This window comes from Carex rostrata, chromosome 30 (genome assembly GCF_964058835.1).
Source record: "Carex rostrata chromosome 30, lpCarRost1.2, whole genome shotgun sequence".
In the NCBI taxonomy this organism is placed as follows: Eukaryota; Viridiplantae; Streptophyta; class Magnoliopsida; order Poales; family Cyperaceae; genus Carex; species Carex rostrata.
In genome coordinates, this window is record NC_135947.1 from 3973879 (window position 1) to 3997024 (window position 23146).

The 23146-nt window shown below is 35.3% G+C and overlaps 2 protein-coding genes and 2 pseudogenes across 2 annotated transcripts; 3 read left to right on the top strand and 1 right to left on the bottom strand.

The window, feature by feature from the left end:
- Positions 1–1855: 1855 nt before the first annotated feature.
- Positions 1856–6348, top strand: LOC144547095 (putative glycosyltransferase At5g03795). Its single transcript, XM_078295698.1, has 6 exons — positions 1856–2331; positions 2743–2873; positions 3488–3836; positions 4270–4565; positions 5202–5667; positions 6152–6348. The coding sequence occupies exons 1-5, from the start codon at positions 1933–1935 to the stop codon at positions 5596–5598; spliced, it is 1572 nt and encodes a 523-aa protein (XP_078151824.1). The 5' UTR covers positions 1856–1932; the 3' UTR covers positions 5599–5667; positions 6152–6348.
- A 1461-nt stretch (positions 6349–7809) lies between these two features.
- LOC144546643 (subtilisin-like protease pseudogene) lies at positions 7810–10044 on the top strand (annotated as a pseudogene).
- Positions 10045–14322: 4278 nt separating this feature from the next.
- On the top strand, positions 14323–16563 carry LOC144546644 (subtilisin-like protease pseudogene; annotated as a pseudogene).
- An 887-nt stretch (positions 16564–17450) lies between these two features.
- On the bottom strand, positions 17451–21873 carry LOC144546664 (uncharacterized). Its single transcript, XM_078295197.1, has 3 exons — positions 20945–21873; positions 18415–18550; positions 17451–17943 (listed from the first exon to the last, which is right to left on the bottom strand). The coding sequence occupies exons 1-3, from the start codon at positions 21784–21786 to the stop codon at positions 17752–17754; spliced, it is 1170 nt and encodes a 389-aa protein (XP_078151323.1). The 5' UTR covers positions 21787–21873; the 3' UTR covers positions 17451–17751.
- Positions 21874–23146: the final 1273 nt, after the last annotated feature.

Genomic DNA, 23146 nt, shown 5'->3' on the forward strand with positions numbered 1-23146 from the left:
AAAACCCTCCTCTACTTAAATATATAGTACATTTTCTTTCTTCTATATTTGTTTTCTTGGCAATCTAGTGTTTATGAATGCAACGAAATGAACTCAGTTGATTGGATGCTATTAGCAAATCTAAAGCCATGTCATAGAAGTAGAAAGTCGTAAAAAGTAAATGTGCTGTTAGCATAGCTGCAAATGCGAAACAAAGGGAAGCACTATATTAAACACATCTTTTGCAATTTTGAGAACTGAGAGAATATTTTTCTCTAAATACCAATTTTGTCCTTAATTTCTATTTCTCTCTTATACAATTAATAAATTAAATAAAATCAAGAAAAGTTTTTATTCTTCCCATCCAAAATATTGCACGCCCCTCATAACTTGTCCTAATTAACTAAATTTGTTGGTGATTGGATTTTTTTTTTTTTTTACGTTGAGAGAGTGAAGTTGTATGTAGTCCATGTATTATATTTATTTCTGAATTAAAATATTTTTTTTGTAAGCATAGACTTAGGAAAAGAAAGAGATCGTAAGTGAAAATGATTAAAGGGTCGAAACTGAGTTACAAAATTGACAAGTTGAAAAAAAAGAAAGAGATTGATTCTTCTTCAAAGCAGAAACCATTATTTCTAAATTATGAAACCATTATTGCTAATTTATTTTATGGTGCTCATAGACTTAGGAGACCATTGACAGGGTCGAAGTGGAAACGATCTTGTGCAACAAACTGTTGCTAATTTATCTTTGTATATCTGAAAGTTTTTTTCTCTTCTTTTGAGTATGTATTTTGATGTAGTATCAGCAGTTTTTGGTATTAGACATTAAGAAGATTCTAGGTAATCAAATGGTTGAAGTTCAAAGTTACATATATAATCACTCAACAACTTAAAAACTTTAACATATGGTTTGGTCTGATAGGAAATTATATACGAGCACCCTAACATATTTTTCAACGCTTATAAAATTCCAGCCCTCTCACATTTTTTATTTGCTATGACCTATGATTAACTAAAATATAACGTATATTTACACGATAGTCAATCTCATCGTGCAGCTTTCATCATTCCTTTTTAACATATAAATGAATATAATTTTTTCCTGTTAAAAAGGAGTGCAATTGTACGTTTTCATTTATATATATACAACCTACCGATTAATAAAGTTGGACATATATATATAGAATTAAAAAGAAGTGAGTAATTAACAGTAAGGATAAATTTAGTGTATTTATACTCGGGCGGGTACGGGTACCCCGGGTATATCCGGGACGGGTACGGGTACGTCTCGGGTACGGGTATACTCGGGTACAAGGGTATACGGGTACGGGTATGGCGGGTATAATTTTCAAAAACCATACCCTACCCGTCCTATACCCTTACCCGTGTACCCTTGACGGGTAAGGCGGGTACGGGTATTTTTTTTTTTTTTTTTTTTGCTGGTTTTTTTTGCCGGTTTGGGGGGAAAAAAATGAGACTTTTTGAATTTTGAAATGGGATGAACAGTGGTCGGGTATACGGGTACGGGTACTCGGGTAGACGGGTACGGGTTTAGTCGGGTACGGGTAAACTCGGGTAGGGTATGGTCAGGTATTGGTCCAAAATAACGGGTCCGGTCCGGTTTTTACCGGTACCCGCGTACCCGAGTACCCGACCCATACCCGGGCTCGGGCACGGATACCCCGGGCGGCGGGTACGGGCGGGTATGATCGGGTATACCCGACCCGGATTTTATTCAAACTCTAGATAAATTGGGTATTGAAATAAAAAAATTGTCTGAGGTCTCAAAATTGCAAAAATGCACTTAATATAGCACTCTCCCGAAACAAAACATTCGCCCGTCGTTATCATCTCGCGTCATCAATGCAATTCCCTCTCTCTCCTCTCTGTCATGTCTCTTCGCGCGTAAATTCCATTTTTATCTTTTCCTTTCTCTCTTTACCCTCACATGATCTCCGGTGACCTGAGGCTCACCGCCACCGCAGCTTCTCGACGCCTCCGTCGTGGCCGCGTCATGACCTTTTTCACGTACCGCATAATTTCATTGGCTCTTCTTACCACCGCAATCACCGCCTTTCTCACGCTTTACATTCCCAATCCTCTCACAATCTCGTCTATCGCACATGAATCCATCTCTACTAGCTCCAATTATACAATCAAGGGTGTTGTTACAAGGCGTGAGGCTTCCATTGCGGCTAACTCTTCGGTAAATGGGTCTTTGCCCCCTCCTCTTCGTCCTCCTTCCCCTCCTCCTCCTCCTCTGGTACGGAGAAAGAGCTTCAATGACAACAATGCGAATTCTGGTAATCATGAGGTAAAAAAGACAGCATCTTTACGACGAAGAGAGGTATTTTTTTTTCTTTAATTATTCATTGAACTTGTTGATATAATCTTGATTCTCTAACTTCGTTTTGTATGATATTGTATGGTATTGACTATTGAGACAGTGTGAACTGGTGCAAAATTAAATCAAGTAAAACATTTATTTTAATAATATATGTAATTTTTTATTTTGTTTCGATGTAATATCACACTTCCAAGTTCTAACTTCCAACAGCATGCTCATTATTATCTAAGAACAGAGATATTAAGATTTAAAAACTTTATTTTGTAAATAATAACTTATTGTGATGGTACTCCTAGTAGATCAAACTTCAAACTCATAAAAGCTTCGAAACAATCATTTATAACTGAAAAGGACTATGTAACAATATGGAAATATGATTTGGGTCAAGTAATTGTTATTTTGCATAGATAGCCAGCCTATTGGCGAATGTCCCCAGATGATGCATTGAAATATGCAATAAAAGAGATAGACAATGCACTGGAAATTGTCGAAGATCCGGATCTTTACGCTCCTTTATTCAAGAACGTGTCTGTATTCAAGAGGTATAGTTACAATAATGCTTTTATTGTTTGTTTTAATTATTCTTTTGGCATTACAACAAATATTTTCCACTGCAGCCAATAGCATCCAATACTTTCTGACATATTTTCCATTAAAATTAAATGTTTGGATTTACTTGATGGAGGCTATACATAATATATTATATTAGATGTTATTATTTTTTGCCCTACTGATACTGAAAATAAAAGGAAGTAATTAGTTTTGCCTCTGCTCCTAGTGACCTATAATTTCTTAACTCCAAAGGAAAATAGAAGCATAACAGGGGCGCTATATATAGATTGTTAGTACTAAATTTTCTGGTTTGATTTTTTCTGTAAATTGGAGCAGCACAACCCAAGACGCTTGATTTTATGAACAGGCAGGTTTTTAACGAGGAGATAAAAGGAGTTTTTTTGGAGTAAAGTTGGGGGTCAAGCCACTCAACTAGAATCCAGAAATTGGGGTTGTGAAGTATCTCTAAAAATTTGAAGCAGTTTTTCTAGTGTTTATTGTTCAAGCTAGAGCTAATTAATTTGATAACATTCTAAGCAAATTGGTTTCTTCATATCTATAATCTAGAAAACTACTGAGAAATATATATTTTTTTAAATTGCAGAAGTTATGAGCTGATGGAAAAGATATTGAAAGTGTACATCTATCGAGATGGTAAGAGGCCGATTTTTCACACACCTGAGCTGAGAGGCATTTATGCTTCCGAAGGATGGTTTATGAAACTAATGGAAGAAAATAGGAGGTTTGTCACACTGGAGCCACAAAAGGCGCATTTATTCTACCTTCCCTACAGTTCTCGCCAGCTTGAGAATGCACTTTACGTTCCAGATTCTCATGATTTGAAGCCGCTTTCGATTTATTTAAGAGACTATGTTAATTGGATAGCAGGGAAGTACTCCTTTTGGAATCGAACAAGAGGAAGTGACCATTTCCTAGTTGCTTGCCACGATTGGGTAATATTAGAATTTCAGAGAGCTTTTTGCTTGTTCTGAGTTATTCTGTTTAGCTGATCCACCCTCTTTTTACTAGAACTTAGAAAAAGTTAATCAATGCTTCAGCTTCTACCATAAATATTTAAGTATGAAGAAATAACAGCTAAGCAGAAAGTAAACAATTGATGAAGAATTTTGATTAGAACATGAAGCAACCATGTTCCCTTATTAATTTTAAAAATATAAAACAATGATGGTAAATAAAGAATTTGGAAATAATGCGAAGAATTCTGAGCAAGTGAAAATGGATGACAAAATATTGACTCAGATAATGCATAGTAAAGCAAGACAGGAAAATTGGGTTAAGCAAAGTTGATCTTTATATGCTGAAGGGAGAAAATGTTTTTCCTTTTGTAGTTTCTTACGCTCTCATATTTATTTTGTGAATATACAGGGTCCATACACAACAACAGCACATGAAGAGCTATGCAAGAACACAATAAAGGCTTTATGCAATGCTGATACATCAGAGGGAATTTTCATAAAAGGGAAAGATGTTTCGTTGCCAGAGACAACAATACGCAACCCTAGAAGGCCCCTAAGGTTTGTCGGGTCGGGCAGACCCGTCTCCCAGCGATCCATCCTGGCCTTTTTCGCGGGAAATGTTCATGGGAGAGTGCGGCCTATTTTGCTTGAGCAATGGGCTGGGAAGGATCCTGACATGCACATCTATGGCCCACTTCCTGACAGGTATTTTCAATATTGTACAACAGAGTGATATTACTTCATCACGTAAATACTATTACTACTAAGAGTGGTATCGTTTGTGACAGCTTCATTTTTTTTTAAGTAATATCGCTGTCTCTTGATGTTTTACCAGATTCATTGCCGTAGTTATTGATTTCTTGTTGAGGAGGATTCAAATGCCTCCATTGTGCATCCAATTTTAAAACTTTATAACTTAAAATTTAAAACTTAAATATTAAAATAAAATCATTAGATATGACCTATGTCATTTTCTCTTCTGCACACATGAAAGATTATAACATTTCGACTTTGTTTTATTTAGTATCAAGAGCTTGTAAAAATACACCGATGTGGATAATTTTTTTATATTAATTTTTGAACTTATTGATTCGTATAAAACCAAAACCAAAAACTGATAATTTTTTATGTGCATTTAGAGAAAATAGTATAGATACATATAATGGTTTTATTTTGACATATAAGTTTTAGAATTGTTGTGTTGTTAGAAAATTAAAAGGGGAGGCATGATGGAGGCACAAAAAATGGAAGCATTTGAACCTCCCTCTTTCTTCTTTTGATACCCTCAACCAACGTATATATTACTTTTTGGACTTTTACTTGTTTTCCATTTTTAAACAGGGTTTCAAGAAAAATGACTTACATCCAACACATGAAAACCAGCAAGTACTGCATCTGCCCAATGGGATTTGAAGTGAATAGTCCGAGGATCGTTGAGGCCATATACTATGAGTGTGTACCAGTAATAATTGCTGATAACTTTGTTTTGCCATTCGAGGAAGTGCTTGACTGGAGTGCTTTTTCAGTGGTAGTGCCAGAGAAGGATATACCAAACTTGAAAAATATTTTGCTAGGGATTTCTCTGAGAAGGTACTTGAAGATGCACACTTGTGTGAAGATGTTGCAGAAGCATTTTTTGTGGCATCCCAGGCCAGTTAAATATGATCTTTATCACATGCTTTTACACTCGATTTGGTTTAATCGGATCAATCAGGTTCGGATTGAGAAAGAACATTGATTTGTCACTATTGGTGGGTGTGTTCCTTGTGGAGATTTACTTGTTAAAATTGAAGATAGTTGATTTGAGGTATGCATTGCAACATTTCCCTGAATTGACAGTTTTTCAGAGAAATTGTGAACTGTTCTACTGGTATAAATGGTAAAATAAATCCTTTACATCCCAAGTTTACATCTATTGACCGGGAAACATAAGATTTTAAGTAACCGATGGCTTTGATGTATTACATAAGTATGTTTACTGCTAATCTTAGATTTAAATTTGCTATATATCAATTGGTCACCATTATTTTATAAATTTTGTTTACATTTGATATATGTAATCTAATTAATATTCTATATATGTCTATGTATGGGAGGGACCCAACATCAACATAATCCTTATTTAATTTGCCTGCTGCTCTGTTTAATAAATAAAAAGTGGACTTTCGTTTTTCAAATGGTAAAGCATGTCCGGAACCTGTACTGGTCAAGTTCCTTTTTATTGAGGTACTTAAGGTAATCATCTAACTTGATGTCTTAGTTCGTTAAATATTTCCTTTTGTTTTATGTAGGCTTGAATTGTCTGTGCTAGCTGAATGAATAGCTAGTTGGCAACAAGTATGGACAATCGTTTATGTGAATTCACCAAATAGATTTTTTTTATTTCAGATAGTTAAGAATTATTTGGAAGTTATTTTTTAATAGAGAAAGGATATCAAGTGTACCATTGTACGAATGTTTTTTTTTCAGATGAATATTTACTGAAGTTGAACATAGTGTATATTCTTTATAAAATTTGGTCCAAAATGGATGATTTTGAGTTCCTAGTTATCGTTAAACTCTGTACCTAATTGGTTATATTTTAGGGACCACGAGGTATAGTTCCAAAAAAGCAGAGTCAATATAAGTGTAACAAAAAAAAAAAAAATCTGAAACAACGCCACAAATAGAAATCGAGTTGAATGAAGTTTTTTGGATAACTCGAGATTTCATTTAATTTATTATGTGAGCTACTTTGGAATCTCAAATTTAGTGTGGAAGCTCAATCTAAAGTTTTGATCTCTTGGATGAAACAATGTTCTAATGACATACAAAAATTAATGAGTTACATTTTTGCTCCTCCACATCCGATTTTATATATACAACCTTTTTTACCAGTTCATTGTGGCCAAGTCATTAGACGATGATGCTGTAAAGTAACCATCTTCACATAGCAGGGTATAGCCGTATAGAGATACAGCTTAAAACGAATTGCAAAAATTTCAATGAAGGTCATGTAATTATAGAGGGTTTTGACGGCCGTCATTACCCTCCTCTCCTTTCACCTAATTTTACTATTTTCACACCTTCCCATTCCGACACAACATCTCCCCTCTCTCTCGGTTTTATCTTCTCAAGCGGAGAGGAGAATGAAGGAGGGGGGAGGAACCGGAGCCGATTGGAGCCGAGAGTCTGGTACCGTCGGAGTTCGGAGTGTAGAGTTCACATCTCGATTGGAGTGCGACGGTGAGTAGATCCGACCGTCGTCAGAGCTCGGTGGCGGTTGAAGAAACGGATCCGATCGTAGAGCGAGATGGCGATTAATTACGGTGATCGATTAGAGCGCGACAGTGAGTATCCGGTTACTGTCGAAGGGCGGTGGTACTTGAAAATGTGGATTCAGTCGTGGAGCGAGATAGTTGTTAGAAATTAGAATACTAGATTAGTTTAGAATATTTTATGAGAATAAAAGAATAAATTAAAAATTACGGTCATTTGACCCATTGTAAATACATTTTTTATCAATGAAATTGTTAGTTGACATTTAAAGCCGCTAACCTTAAAAAAAAGGTCATGTAATTATAGTGACCGGTTGGTTTGATTTATTGCAGACATAAAAGAAATATATAAAACCATGGTTCGTTTGATTTATCAGTGAACAGACTCATTAAATCAAACGTATTCAATTTCTAAATTCAGTATATTGTTAGTTACAGTCAAAGAGATGAACCTATTCAATTTCAAGAATTTAGAAAGTATGTTCCAAATTAATAGTAACTAATATTTGTTCAATATCAGTGAACAAAACCTCTTTCAAGCCCAGATCTGTCTAAATTAAGACTTTCCAATATCAATTTGTTTACTGATCTTCCAATATAAGTTGTTTGCCTAAACAACCACAGTTTCATATAACTTATATAAAAGTCCCTCAGCTCCAGAAATTCTAAGGAATCCAGATTCTCTTCTCCTAATGGATTCCAAGAGATCCTCGCTTCTCCTCTCCCTCTACATCCCTATCCTTATTTTCTCCTTGTCAACCATTGCAGTATCAAACAATGACGGAAGCAAACTCCAAAACTACATGGTTTTTGTTCGACCAACCGGTCATATTACCAGCAGTCCCGAGACCTGGCACAATTCCCTCTTGTTTTCAGTCTGCAAAGTGTCTGGGCCGTCTCGACTCATATACTCCTTTAGCGCAGTTGTAAACGGCTTTGCAGCTAGACTGACTGAGGTGGAAGTGCAAGAAATGTCGAAACAACCATGGTTTCTACATGCTGTGTTAGCTAACAACCGGTACAAGCTGATGACTACCCAAACTCCGAATTTCCTTAAACTGAGTGGGTCCCACGGGTTGTGGAAAAAGAACAAAAATGAAGGTGAAGGTGTCATTATTGGCTTAATTGACTCGGGTGTCTCACCAGGACACCCTTCTTTCGACGACAGTGGCATGCCGGCCCCACCAGCCAAGTGGAAGGGTCACTGTGACTTCAATGCCACTTTTTGCAACAACAAGCTTATAGGTGCCAAGTCATTCTTGAAGGCTGGTGAAGAAACACAAAAGCATATCGCTCCTGTTGATGTCATTGGCCATGGGACCCACACGGCAAGCACTGCAGCAGGAGCATTTGTTGGGAACACGAGTTTATTCGGGATGCCCATGGGTTTGGCCTCCGGAGTGGCGCCACGGGCCCACATAGCAGCTTATCAGGTGTGCGGCTCATATGGCTGTCAAGAGGTGGATATATTAAAAGGAATTGAGGAGGCAGTGAAAGATGGTTGTGATGTGATCTCCATCTCACTTGGATCAATGTCTAGACCCTTTTATAATGACACTCTTGCTATTGGCACATTTGCAGCCATTATTAAGGGCATATTTGTTAGCACTGCTGCCGGTAATTATGGGCCGGAGCCGTACTCACTCTCCAATGAGGCACCATGGCACCTTACAGTCGTTGCAACCACCATAAACAGGCAGTTTGTTTCTACAGTTAAATTGGGAAATGGGCATCAATTTGATGGGGAATCGTTATACCAACCCAAGAATTGGACCGGAAAGGAGTTTCCAATCGTGTATTTCGGCAAAAAAAATGGAAGTGACTTAGCGACACTATGCATGAATCTGGATAAGAAGCAAGTCAGGGGCAAAATTGTAATATGCGATCGTGGCACGTCTGCGAGACTTGAAAAAGGCGAGGTGGTTCAAAATGCTGGAGGAGTCGGCATGATACTTGTAAATCATAAGGAAGACAAGTTTGCAACATTTCCCGATCCACATATCCTTCCAGCCTCTGATGTTACTTATTCTTACGGTCAAAAGATCAAGAAATACATCCGAAAAACAAAGAACCCCGTGGCAACATTTATTTTTAGAGGTGTTGTGTTGGATGACAAATGGTCTCCTTCTGTTGCGCCTTTCTCATCTCGTGGACCAAGCTTACAAGGTGCACTTGTATTGAAACCAGATGTTGCTGGACCTGGAGTAAACATTTTTGCTGCAGTGCCGCCTTTAGAGACGATGCAATTCACCGTCATGTCAGGCACCTCTATGGCATGTCCACATCTAAGTGGAATTGCCGCTCTTATTAAACACGCGCATCCTAACTGGTCTCCTGCTGCTATCAAATCAGCAATTATGACAACTGCTTACGTGAAAGCCCTAAACGGGAAGCCGATCACTAATGGGGACTACATTCCAGCAAATGTATTTGAAATGGGTGCGGGTCATGTCAACCCGAAGAAAGCGTTGGATCCCGGTTTGGTCTACGATATAACACCAGAAGAGTATATTTGGTATTTTTGTGGGTTAGGCTACAGCGATGACCAAATTGAAACAATTATTCACCCGTTACCTCCCGTAAAATGTGCAGAGATTAAGGCGATCCCGCAAGAGCAGTTGAACTTACCATCAATTGGTGTGCCTTCATCAAATGGTACTGCAGTTATTTACCGCACTGTGACTAATGTTGGAAAGGTGCCGGCCACTTACACAGCTTTGATCAATGTTCCAAGAGGTGTTTCTGCGACTGTTGATCCTGCTGTTCTACATTTTAGTAGAGTAAATGAAACAAAGAAATTCAAGATTGAGTTCAAATGGGATGGGATTAACACGAACAACACGTTTGGAGATTTGAAGTGGGTCTCAACTGATCATGTTGTTCGCAGCACTATTGCTCTCCAGATTGACATCCCGATTGTTGATTGATTTTTTTCTTATTGAAATTGTAACCTAACCGTATATATCGACTTCTCATGATCAATGTGAATTCTGAGGACAAAAGGGACGGTTTGAAATGGGAAAAATAATTTTTCATTATATATGAAACTTGCTTTGTGTCTCCTGTTAATACCTTAGTTAGATACAGAGGGAGGGTAGTGAAAGGAATGGTAAGGAAGGGCAATCTTTCTATGCAAATTCAATGCACTGCTATTATCCTATATTTCTATGTTTTCATGATTTCGTTGTCAGATCAAAACTAATTATCCGTTAAGATAAAATAAACAAGTGATTAATATATGTGCCAGTAATTAACAAATAAATGATTAATATATAATAAATAAATAAGGCATGAACACAAAATTCAGCTAAAGAAGGTATAAATATAGCAAAACTTTGGAAGCTGAATTTCGATATAGATAACAAGCATGTGTTAGCACAAAATTCAGCTACCAAGTAATATGCATTCTTTAGCTGAATTTTCTGCTATATTTACTAAATAAATATAGGAGGTGTCTAATTGTCCACAGCCTTTTGTCCACCATTTGTCCACAGCTTTGACTTGCGCGAATACTGTAAAATCACTTCTACATGCTGTATAATTATACAATATATCACATAAAATATATCACTTAATCACAAAACATCCAGCAACTATTTGAAATGGTCTCATGATAGTTAGAAAAAGATTGCAACTTGCACAACAGGACAAAATAAATGTACTTTCAAACTGTACTTTCGAAAATTATAGTTATAGGAAGTTATTGGCAGTTAGAGTTAGTTATTAGCGGTTATTAGCACTGGGTTGAATCTTGTATACTGTAAAATTGAATATTGTATACTGTAAAATTGAATATTGTATACTGTAAAATTGAATATTGTATACTGTAAAATTGAATATTGTATACTGTAAAATTGAATCTTGTATACAGTAAAATTTTTAATTGAATCTTGTATACTGTAAAATTGAATCTTCTACACAGTAAAATTTACAATTGAATCTTGTATACTGTAAAATTCAATCTTGTATACAGTAGAATTTTCAATTGAATATTGTTCGGATGAGTAAGAAGTTTTTCTATCATCTTTTTCTTCCAGATTTTCACAAGATGAATACTGTAAAATTACAATATGAATACTGTAAAATTACAAGATAAATACTGTAAAATTAACAAATCAATACTCCATATCGCCTTTCTATCATCTCTTTTCTCCAAATTTCCACAAGATGAATACTATAAAATGACAAGATGAATACTGTAAAATTAACGGGGCAATACTATAAAATTAACAGATCAATACTCCATATCGCCTCTCTATCATCTCTTTCTTCCAGATTTCCAGAAGATGAATACTGTAAAATGACAAGATGAATACTGTAAAATTAACAAGGAAATACTGTAAAATACTGTAAAAAAAATAGTACATATTCTTGCATTTGGAAACAGCCATTTCACTGCTTGATGCATGATTCAAATACAAAACCATATTCAATATATAGTAATCTAACATAAATTCAGCAAACTATATATATTTTTTCAATCTAAATGCATTATTTTTACTGTTGACCTGAAGAACAAATCCCCTCACGTTGTCACCAACTACTAGACTCCAAAATTTTCCTTTTATCAACAGGAAATACTGCAATTTTGCGCACCTTCCACAGGATTAGCGGATTAGCGGAGACCAGTCGCTCACCTTCCACAGGATTAGCGGATTAACGAGAATGCAAGTAATATCGCTCACCTTCCACAGGATTAGCAGAGACCAGTCGCTCCTTTTTCGCTGCGCGCCTGGAATCGATTCTCCAGATTCGATTCGAGTTTTTAATAATTTTGTTACACGCGAAGGTACAGGTGTAGATTAGAAGAGAACAAAATGAAAAGAGAGAGAGAGTTCATTGGATTTGATTTCTCTTATTATCAGATCAGAAGATAAATTTTGATGAACGAAAGAAAAGAGATGTAGATTTATCGGAGCAGAGAATTTGATGAAAGAGGAGATTGATGGGAAAAATTGAGAAGAGAAAAAAGAACAGAGAAAGAAAGAGATCGGAAAGTTATTAAATAAGGTAGTTTGAAAGCGTCGTTGGAAGTCTATTGATAGATAGTGCTGTGGACAAATGGTGGACAAAACCTAGTGGACAGAAACATTTTCTCATAAATATATACTTCGCGTCAATACAAAATTCAGCTAAATTTGGTATCAATACAAAATTCAGCTAAATTTGGTATCAATACAAAATTCAGCTAAATTTGGTATAGCAAACTCACAAGTCACACATGATCTATACTTCCAATCAATATGAGTTTAAATCCATTAAACCATATAAATTATTATGTTATCTCATCACTTGGCTAACAAATAATTTACATATTAATTTAGGTCACTACTCGTCAAAATTGAAAAGAGAAAATCAGGTTTCTTGAAAAAGTGGCAAAAAATACACCCAATAAAATGTTATTTGAAAAAAAATCAGGTTTCTTGAATGTTCCCGCTAGGTCTGTATATGAATATACTTCTCACTAGTTACCAATGAATAATTATAATTTATATATTAAGACCAACCAAGTCTGCCTTATAAATTCATTCCTCAATAACTATAGAAAACTCATTCTGTCTTAGATAATGTTGCTATAAACTTATTAATTATCTTGATATGGCAGTGGTGAAAGATGTGATTGCTGCCTCTGTGTTCCTGCTACCACAGCTTAAAATTTGAAGCATGACTAAGGCCAATTAATATCAAGTAGGTGTATCAGTAGCAAGAAATATTTAAAACCCAAAATTAATACTAACAACTAATAAGGATGAGACCTTGTTTTGCTTTCCTAATTTCTATAAATAAATCAATCCTTCAATTCCCACAACAACATGCAATATGCACAGTGTTCTAAATAGCGCGCTATAGCGTTTTTGGAGACCAAACACTATGCTATGGCATTAAAACACGCTATTTGCGCTACAGACGCTATAGCGGTAATAGCGGTCCGCTATAGCGTATAGCGTGTAGCGCAAATAGCGCGCGCTATGCAACATTTGCTGTTTTTTTTTTTTCAATTTATATGAGCTTTAAAATAAATAAATGGTGAAGATATTGTTTAATTTTGATGAATATTACATTATATCAAATTCAGGTCCGCTATAATAATTTTTTCATTTTGCTCTTGGTTTTTTTTAACTGATGATAAATCAAATAAATAATTGCTAAATTATGGAAATTTTAGGGACTAACAAGAATTTCTTCAAGGATCATCTGTTTATTTTACTAGAAGTATGATTTTTTTTTTCTTTTCAATTTCTAGGTTATTTTGAAATTTAAATAGAAAAAAGATAAATTATGTTATGATGTTGAAGATATTTTAAATAGAAAAAGATCGATAGTTTATGATATTAGTATTACTATAAATATTTTGAGTCGCAATTTGGATTTTGTATTGGTTCAATATGAATATTATAATTTTTTAATCAATTTGATATTATTTATTGTTCTATGAGACTAAATAATGTTGATATTTAGTACAAATATATAATATAATTTTTATAAAAATAAAAAAACGCTATTTGGGATAGCTTTCGCTATAGCGTCGCTATTCGCTATAGCTTTTTCTGGAGGCTCCCCGCTATGACGCGATAAACGCTATTTAGAACCTTGAATATGCAATTGACACCCATAATTGTAAATGATTTTCCATTAAAATGAAAACATGTAAACACATAAACATAAACTTTTAATAAGGACTAAACTTCAAATTTAGGTACTGAACACTTTCATTTACTTTTTTGCATTAATAAGGACTGTCAGTCATGTATCATGATGGATTCTCCCTCTGGATAAAAATAATTCATCAACAGCGTCCTTTTTATTAATTTCAATTAATGAAATTTTATATTATTACAGGCATTAATGTATCATCTTTGCAGAAATATAAGAAATAATGAGGGAAAATTTACCATTCTGGCATAATGTGATACTGTATTTTATATACAAAGAAATATTAACACCCTTAATTTCTCTTAGTTAGAGAAAACATCCAAGTACATAGGCGTTACAACAAAATAAAAAATAAAAAACAGAACAAAAAGAATCTTAGTCATTTGGGTTCTTAGTTACCTAAATTTAGGATTGTGGTTTCAATTTATTTACCGATCTTCTTATTTAGGGGGATCCCAAAAACCATCACAGTTTCTCTAACAAAGCACGTTTTTTATTTAGTACTGCCTCTCGGCACCAAAAATGTAGGCCACCAAGCTCTCTCTCTCCAAATGGGCTCCAATGAAGCCCCTCTTCTCCACTGCCTTTGCATCTCTATCCTCTTCTTCTTTGCGTCAAGCACTGTAGCCCATGACGGCCGAAACGAGCTCGAGAATTACATTGTTTTTGTTAGAGAAGCCAAAAATATCGACACTTCAGTGCATGAAAATGCAGAGAACTGGCACAATTCTCTCCTGTCGACTGTCTGCAAGAATTCTAGTGCGTCTCGGTTAATTTACTCCTACACTACAGTTGTAAATGGCTTTGCAGCTAGACTGACTGAAATGGAAGTGCAAGAAATGTCAAAACACCCGTGGTTTGTGCGTGCCATATTAGCTAACAACCGCTACAAACTGACAACAACTCAAACTCCGAACTTCCTTAAATTACGTGGGCCGGGTGGGCTGTGGAGAAGGGCCCAAAATATGGGAGAGGGCATAATTATTGGCGTAATCGACTCGGGTGTCTGGCCAGATCACCCCTCTTTTAATGGCAGAGGCATGCCACGGCCTCCTGCCAAGTGGAAGGGTCATTGTGACTTTAATGCTACCTTTTGCAACAACAAACTTATCGGTGCCAAGTCTTTCTTAAAAGCTGGTGCTGAGGAGTTGAAACACATCCCTCCTTTTGATTTTGGTAGTCATGGAACCCACACTGCAAGCACTGCGGCTGGAGCAATTGTGAAGAATACGAGTTTTTACGGGCCTGTCATGGGTTCCGCCTCGGGAATGGCACCAAAGGCACACATAGCAGTTTATAGGGTTTGTACCGAGGACGGTTGTGAAGAGGCGGATATATTGAAAGGGATTGAGGAGGCTGTCAAAGATGGTTGTGATGTGCTCTCTATTTCTCTTGGAGGTGTGTCAAAGCCTTTCTACAATGACGCAATTGCTATCGGGGGATTCACTGCAAATCTTAAGGGGGTATTTGTTAGCACGGCTGCAAGTAATGAAGGGCCTTTGCCATCTACACTCTCTAATGAGGCACCTTGGCTTCTTACAGTGGCAGCAAGCACTATAAACAGGCGATTTATTTCTACGGTCAAACTTGGCAATGGAATTCAACTTGATGGGGAGTCAATATACCAACCAAATAATTGGATGCTTAAGATGTTTCCACTTGTGTATCTAGGTAAGATCGGCAAAGTCGAAACTGGACAATGCTTGAATGGAACACTAAGTAAAAACCAAGTAAGTGGCAAGATCGTTGTTTGTGATCGTGGGGGCAGCACGAGAATTGAGAAAGGCCAAGTGGTGCAAAATGCTGGAGGAGTTGGCATGGTACTTGTGAATTCTAAGAAAGACGGATATAATACAATCGCAGATAAGCATGTTCTTCCAGCCTCTGATGTTACATATTTCGACGGTGAGAAAATAAAGAACTGCATACGATCTACCAAAAATCCTGTCACGACATTCATCTTCAAAGGTGTTGTGATGAATAACCTGTGGTCTCCTTCCATTGCTTCTTTCTCATCTCGCGGGCCAAATCAGCAAAGTAGATTGATCTTGAAGCCCGATATTACGGGCCCGGGAGTAAATATTTTAGCAGCGGTGCCACCTAAAGTAGTAGAAGGAGAGATTTTTCGCTTTGATCTCATGTCAGGCACTTCCATGGCTTGTCCCCACCTAAGTGGATTAGCAGCTTTGATTAGAAAAGCACACCCAAACTGGTCTCCTTCTGCGATTAAATCGGCAATTATGACAACTGCATACACAACAGCACGTAATAGAAAGCCGATTACTAATGGGAGCTATTTACCGGCTAATGCTTTCGACATGGGTGCTGGTCATGTGGATCCAAATAAAGCATTAGATCCTGGTTTGGTCTATGACACAAATCCGAAAGAGTATATTCACTATTTATGTGGATTAGGCTATGGCGATTACGAAATCCAAGCACTTATTCAACCGTTACCTCCCGTCAAATGTGCAGAGATCAAGGCAATCCCTCAAGAGCAATTGAACTACCCATCAATTGCCGTGCCTCTGTCAAATGGCACGGCAGTTATTTACCGAACTGTGACCAATGTGGGAGATGAGAAGGATGCTTACACGGGTTTGATCAAAGTGCCCAGAAGAGTATCTGCAACTGTGGTGCCGAATACTCTAAATTTCACTCGAGTATATGAAAAAAAGACATTCAAGATTGTTTTCAAATGGGTTGGTGGTAAGAAGGAGAATAGTTTTGGAGACTTGAGATGGGTCTCAAATAGTCATGTTGTTCGTAGCCCCATTGCCATTTTAGCTTGATCTTCAGACTAATGCTTGATTGTATTATTAATATTTTATAATTACTGCTAATTTCTGTCTATAATTGATTTGTTTTACGATTAGTTTGTACTCCGGGAAAAATGCAAAAATGATATGAGAGATATTGTATGGTTTAACAGTATTACAAAATCAAATTGTGCTTGCTTTTTTTCTCTTCCCAAATCTATGCTACACAATGCTATTGCCTAGCTAATATTTGTCATTTAAATTAACGTCTAGTCCTAGCGTGCAATTCAATTTAATACACTGACAAACTCTTCTCCTTGTTTTATTATTAATTAAATCAAAATATTCAAATGATGTAATAAATTAAAAATAAACTAATCAATTACCTTTTTAAAAAAAATAATTAGTTCTGAAGGACAAGAATATAATAGATCGACAAATAGATAGGTAACATCGATATGAAATATATTTTATAAAGGACATTGACCAAGATTTACCAAGGAATAAACGGAAACACAAGTTCTACAATCTGTTTTATTTTCATAACAATTTGAATCAGTAACATCATGAAAAAATTTCAATTATCTTATCACTTCAATTACTGTTCTCTTTCATTTGCAACGGACTTTGAATTTAGAGTGAGAAACATACAGGCTGCTCTGATAGTGTGTATTGAATCCACAGAGCACGAGTCAGTAAAACGAAAATTCTTTCTATTGTTTTTTGTGTTTTATTATTCAAACAAAGCATTTTTTAATTTCTTTTTTTGGGCTAAGAACAGAACATAAGCTTTCTTTCGTTTTCAAGGGAAAAGCCCATTGAATTAAGAACATGTCAGATATTTAAATATTGTATCTGTTATTGGAGAAAATTTTAAGAACTTTAATTACATCTCAGACCCAAAGAAATAATTAAATGCATTGATTCATATTGAAGATTTTTAAGGGATAGAATCCAAGTACAATTATACCTTTACAAAAACCTTCAAGAAAGCTAACTTATTTAAGATACCAAGGCTCTCTTGCTGTGCCCATTTATACGTATGCAATAATGTAAGCCTATACTTATCTATATTTCTATTATCCTTACAGAATAATATATATTTTTTTTTAAGAAATGCGTTTCTCTCAAGAGGTATTGCATGCATCTTAATTACCTCAATTTACAAGATCTAAAGATCCCTTTATACATACAAATAGATGATATATGGATCTTGTTAGCCTATGCAAGCCATCTAAAGAGGACATATGTAGATATGACTGAACTGAGAGCAAGAGCAATAAATGCCAAGAAAGATATCGCCACCGACGCGTTGATTTTCTTTGTGAATTCATCGCCTCCGAATCTCGAGACCCAAATATCATTATGCGATGCTGCTACAGATGATGATGACATCATAAGGTATGCCAATATCTACAGATGTAAGGTTAAATTAGTTAGTTGAGTTAATTAACCAGTTAATAAAGAAGAGTGAGGGTACGGTATTATGCATAATATGTACATTTTTTAAGTTCAAACAACCGATCTGAACTGTTCAACATGATCTCCATATGAAAATATACTTGTAGATAAAAATTCACATTTTAGAATTTTTTTACTATTTTTTTAGATAGATAGAAAATCACTTAATCTAAAGATTTTAGATTATTCAAAAGTAATGATTTTCTATCTATATAAAAATAATAACAAAAAAATTCTAAAAAAAATAAAATTTAGTCTGCAGGTTTATTTTTCATATAGAAATCACGTTGAACTGCTCATATTGACTATTTGCACTTTAAAAACGAAAATATCTACGCTATGCATAGTACAATAGCCTCACTCAATAAAATTAATTTGAAGTATTTAGAAAGAAGGAATGGAGAAGGAAATAAATTGACTAGCCTGATCCATGGTGAGATCCATGTAGTAAGATAGGGGTGGGCGTATAAGATGTTTCATGGTGGTAACTCGGTAGATCTCTGTCAATAATTGGAAACTGGAGTATACAAATGTTATCACATTCACAGTGAAAACGAACCTGTCATTGCATTAACAAAATGTCTCATTTAAAATAAAAGTTCAAATAAATATATATTAAAATTAGGTACCTAAAGAAAGCATGTTGGTTGTAGGCCAAGCACTATATAGATCTCCTACTTTTAATTCGAAAGGTGCACATTGAATATTTTATTGAAGAAGCAAAGCATCACCTAATGGACCAAATAATTAATAATATGATAGCAACGGTGATTATTCTAGTTCAATTATTCATTCGCCTATTAACTCCTTATGTTGACAGCATGATATATAAAAATGACACGTGACCTCTTTTTCTCCCTGCCTCAAGATGTTTTAAATACTCGCTTTGAAAGTAACACAAATCGCTTGATTAATTATTTTAACTCAAAGTTCGGTTTTTATAGATATTATATAAAAAAAAAAAGTTTCTTAAAAAAAGTTAAAATTTCTTTCTAAGACTAGCTTCTCGTTCCTCTGTTTTTTTTTTATATTGTTTCTTTATCAGGACTAGAGCCAAATTTATTTCTGGAGCAGGACAAAAAAAAAAAAAAAAAACATAATCATACAAATGATGCGATATGTCATCTTGACTTATTTGGAACTTCTGTTGATTGAAAAAGGTGCTTTCATTTATGATGTGGATCGTATGATTTGGCACAAAAAAAATGCAACTGGCGTCAGATCTCTTTATGATAGATTATATAATTGGAACATCAAAGATTTTTTATCATATAATCGGTTAGTAAACAATTAAATTTTGAACCTGATTAGAGAATTAAACGTAGCATAGTTAACTAATTAACCTCACATAGGATCACAAGTTGAAATTTAATAGATAAAGAACTAAAAAAATTTGGACAGTGATAATTAACCCCGCAAAACCAACCCCGCAATTAACCCCGCACAAAATGCCAAAAAACTCCAGCTGTCATTTTTTTTCATAAGGTATTAATACTTACGTACAGAAGTATTTATCTCGAAGAACAAAAGTATTTATCCCTAAGCACGAAAGTATTTAGGGGACCATGCACATTTTTTTCATGGAGGGTGGGGGGAATCTCAAATCACATGGGGGACCATGCACATTTTTAGAGGTGGGTTTTTTTTATCTCATTTCAATCTCGTCCATATTTCTCACGATCTATGAAAAATTTTGCGAATCTAAAACCACGAACTTTTTTTACGTAATTTTATCTTTCAAATGAGATCCATGATGATATACTTTCGGGCAAGTCGTTACAGAAGTATTTATCCCTCATCATGCAAGTATTTATACCTATACTTGAAAATATTTTTTTTGCATATAATACTTATAATACTTGATATTAATACTTTCATATGTCAGTATAAATATTTATAATACGTGATATTAATACTTTCATATATCAATATAAATACTTATAATACATGATATTAATACTTTCATATATCAGTATAAATACTTATAATAATTGATAGTAATACTTTCATATGTCTGTGTAGGTATAAATACTTGCACGATGAGGGATAAATACTTCTGTAATAACTTGTCCGAAAGTATGTCATCATGGATCTCATTTGAAAGATAAAATTACGTAGAAAATGTTCGTGATTTTAGATTCGCAAAATTTCTCATATATCGTGAAATATGTGAACGAGATTGAAATGAGATTAAAATAATTTGGAATGGGGGGATGGTGGGGGGATGGAACGGGGGGAGTAATATAATTGTTCAAAAAATTTTTGCCCCTACCTGATTTAAAAAAGGTAAGACTAGTAATACAAAAAAAAAAATTTCCCAAAGATGGGTTGTTGTTACTTAATTTAATTTTAAGAAATATTATAGTTGTCTCAACATTCTCATTCAATATTAATCAATGTTATTTTTGTGTTCAAATAAGCACGCATTTTGCTGGCAGTTCTTAGAATACATTTTGACTATAGTCAAAACGTATGACGACCGTCACCATATGTTTTACGTTAAAGTAAACAAATATTTATTTTGATTCAAACAAATCTATGTTCTAACATAATTAAATACACATTCTAACTAAAATAAGTGTGTATTATGAGGTCGTAAGAAACCAACATAATTATTTCTTTTCTTAGTAGGAATCATATTCTAGCTTCCAATTCCTAAAGCTACTTAAAATTTGGCTCAATGTGGATTTAAAGTATCTTCTTTTACTTTAGGAAATTGCTCAAATTTGGAAGAAAGGATCTTCTGGAATATAACTTTTCCTTAGAGCTGAAGCATCCTTATATTAGTGGTGCATTACTTAATTAATAATTAATATTAAAAAATAATTTCTCTAATATAATTTTGGAATATTTCTTTACGAAATCATCTATCTATTTGCAAAACAAGTACAATAGAAAAGAATAATCAGCACTAATTCACAAATTTAAACAAAAAAGTAATAATCTGACGTACCGGTACTCCTCGTATCGCTGGTACGAGTCCCCATCCCACCCCTTGGTCCGGTCAGCTGCCATGACCGAAAACGAAACCAAACACAGCACGGCAGCCAACACCCTTAGTAAAAAAGCAGCCCGTCTCACCTCACTTCGCCACACCGCCTCCGCCACCACTGTATTTCCGCCACCTCCACGGGCCGTTATCCGGCCCGGCCCATCGCTCCTATCCAAATTTACTGTCCTCAGCGGCGAGTCGATCGCTTCCTCGTCAAAATTCGCACGTTTGCTGCTCTCGTTGATCGGGTTGGGGATTATTGCCAACGAGGATGGAGATGGCTCTGACTCTGATAATGAGTGCAAAGAGGGAGGCTGGATTTGGATGGACGGCTTGGATGATCTTAGATGGAGCGGGTTGAGTTTCGGTGATAACACCCATTTACTGTTAGATTGGCTTTCTTTATAGTTGTCTTGTATGTTGTTATTGGATGGTGAGTGGGGAATCGAGAGGTGATTTAATGATGCTGGCCTATTTGACGGTGATCGGAGGGGGGAATTGGTGGTGGTGTTGTTCAGGAGCGAAGATGGTGAATTTGTGTGGTTGCCTGACGACGGGGTTCCACGGGACGGTGACTGGATGTTATTTGGTGACCGTGGGATTTGTGAGTGAAGGCTTCCATTGGTCGGTGATCGGGAAAAGGAATCGGTGGTGTTGTTTTTGTTATTGAGGGATGGAGATGGACGGGTTGAGTGGTTGTCTGACGATGTGGGCCCGTGGGACGGTGACTGGAGAGGTGAATGGAAACTCTGTGGTGATTGAGGGAGTTCGCCGGTCGGTGACCGGAGCGGGGAGGAAGACATGGATTGTGAAGTTTGAACAGTTTAGAATTGGAGGTTCGAGTTCGGTTTAGACTTGGTATTTGAAGGCAAGGATTATGTTTAGTTTAGCCCCTGTAGTTCTTGAATTCAGAATTCTTGTGTGGAAACCTTCAACGATTATTTAATTTTCTGATATTTTTATTGTGCTTTTGATTATTTAAGTTTCATAAGTAATTATTTATTGAGTGAGTCTATGGTACTATGCATATCACGGGTTGTTACCGTGCTACGGTTCTATATTAGAGTTTTCAAATCCTAACAGTCGATCCGAACCGTTCATCTTGTTCTCCATATTAATATGTGTTTGGAGACCAAATTTTACATTTTTTGAAAAAAAATTTACTATTTTTTTAGATATTTAGAAAATCACTTGATCTGAAAATTCTGGACCATCCAAAAACAGTGATTTTCAATAAATCTAAAAAAATAGTAAAATTTTTTCAAAAAATGTAAAATTTGGTCTCCAAACACATATTAATATGGAGAACAAGATGAACGGTTCGGATCAACCGTTAGAATTTGAAAACTCAAATATAGAGCCGTAGCACGGTAACAAATCGTAATATGCATAGTACCATAGACTCACTCTTATTTATTTGTGTAAAGTTAAAGTCTCTATCACTACTTATGACTTATGAGGGAGGAAATAATTAGAAATATTGCTTTCATATATTTCTATCACATAAAGATCTTTTAATTCACTAAATAATATAATTTCTAAAAATTAGCTCCTCGAATTCTTTATTATTAGTCAAACTAAGAAGTGATGTGTTTTATTTTTATTGTTCACAAATATATCATTTTTTTTTTGGCACAAAGAAGCCTGCGTGAACTTGAAATTTGAGATGTTTTGCAAGATTAATTTCAACTATCATGTATGTACTAGAAATTTGTGATATTTTGCTGAGTTTCTATTGCAAATTGACATTAAGAAAAGCTTTGGATACGTCTGGTGTATGGGTGAGTCAATTGCTCATAACTCGCTCATTAAATGCTCACTTAAACTCGCTCATTTATCAACTCGTTTAAACTCGCTCATTAACAACTCGCTCATTTATTAAATGAGCGAGCATGAGTATGTCCCAACTCGCTCATTTAGGATTTGTCACATCTAATTCCTGCCACATTCAATCCCAAATAAATTTCTGCCACATCAGCCTTGCCTTATTAAATCCTGTGTAATATTCATAATTTCTGGCACTATAGTTGTTGGATTTTTATTAGTACTGTTGTTAGTTTATGTTGGATTATTCTATTTTTGTAATATGTTGATTGTTGTCTATTGATGCTACTGTGAAAATATTACACTTTATTGGATGATACTATTGATTTTTGTTATATT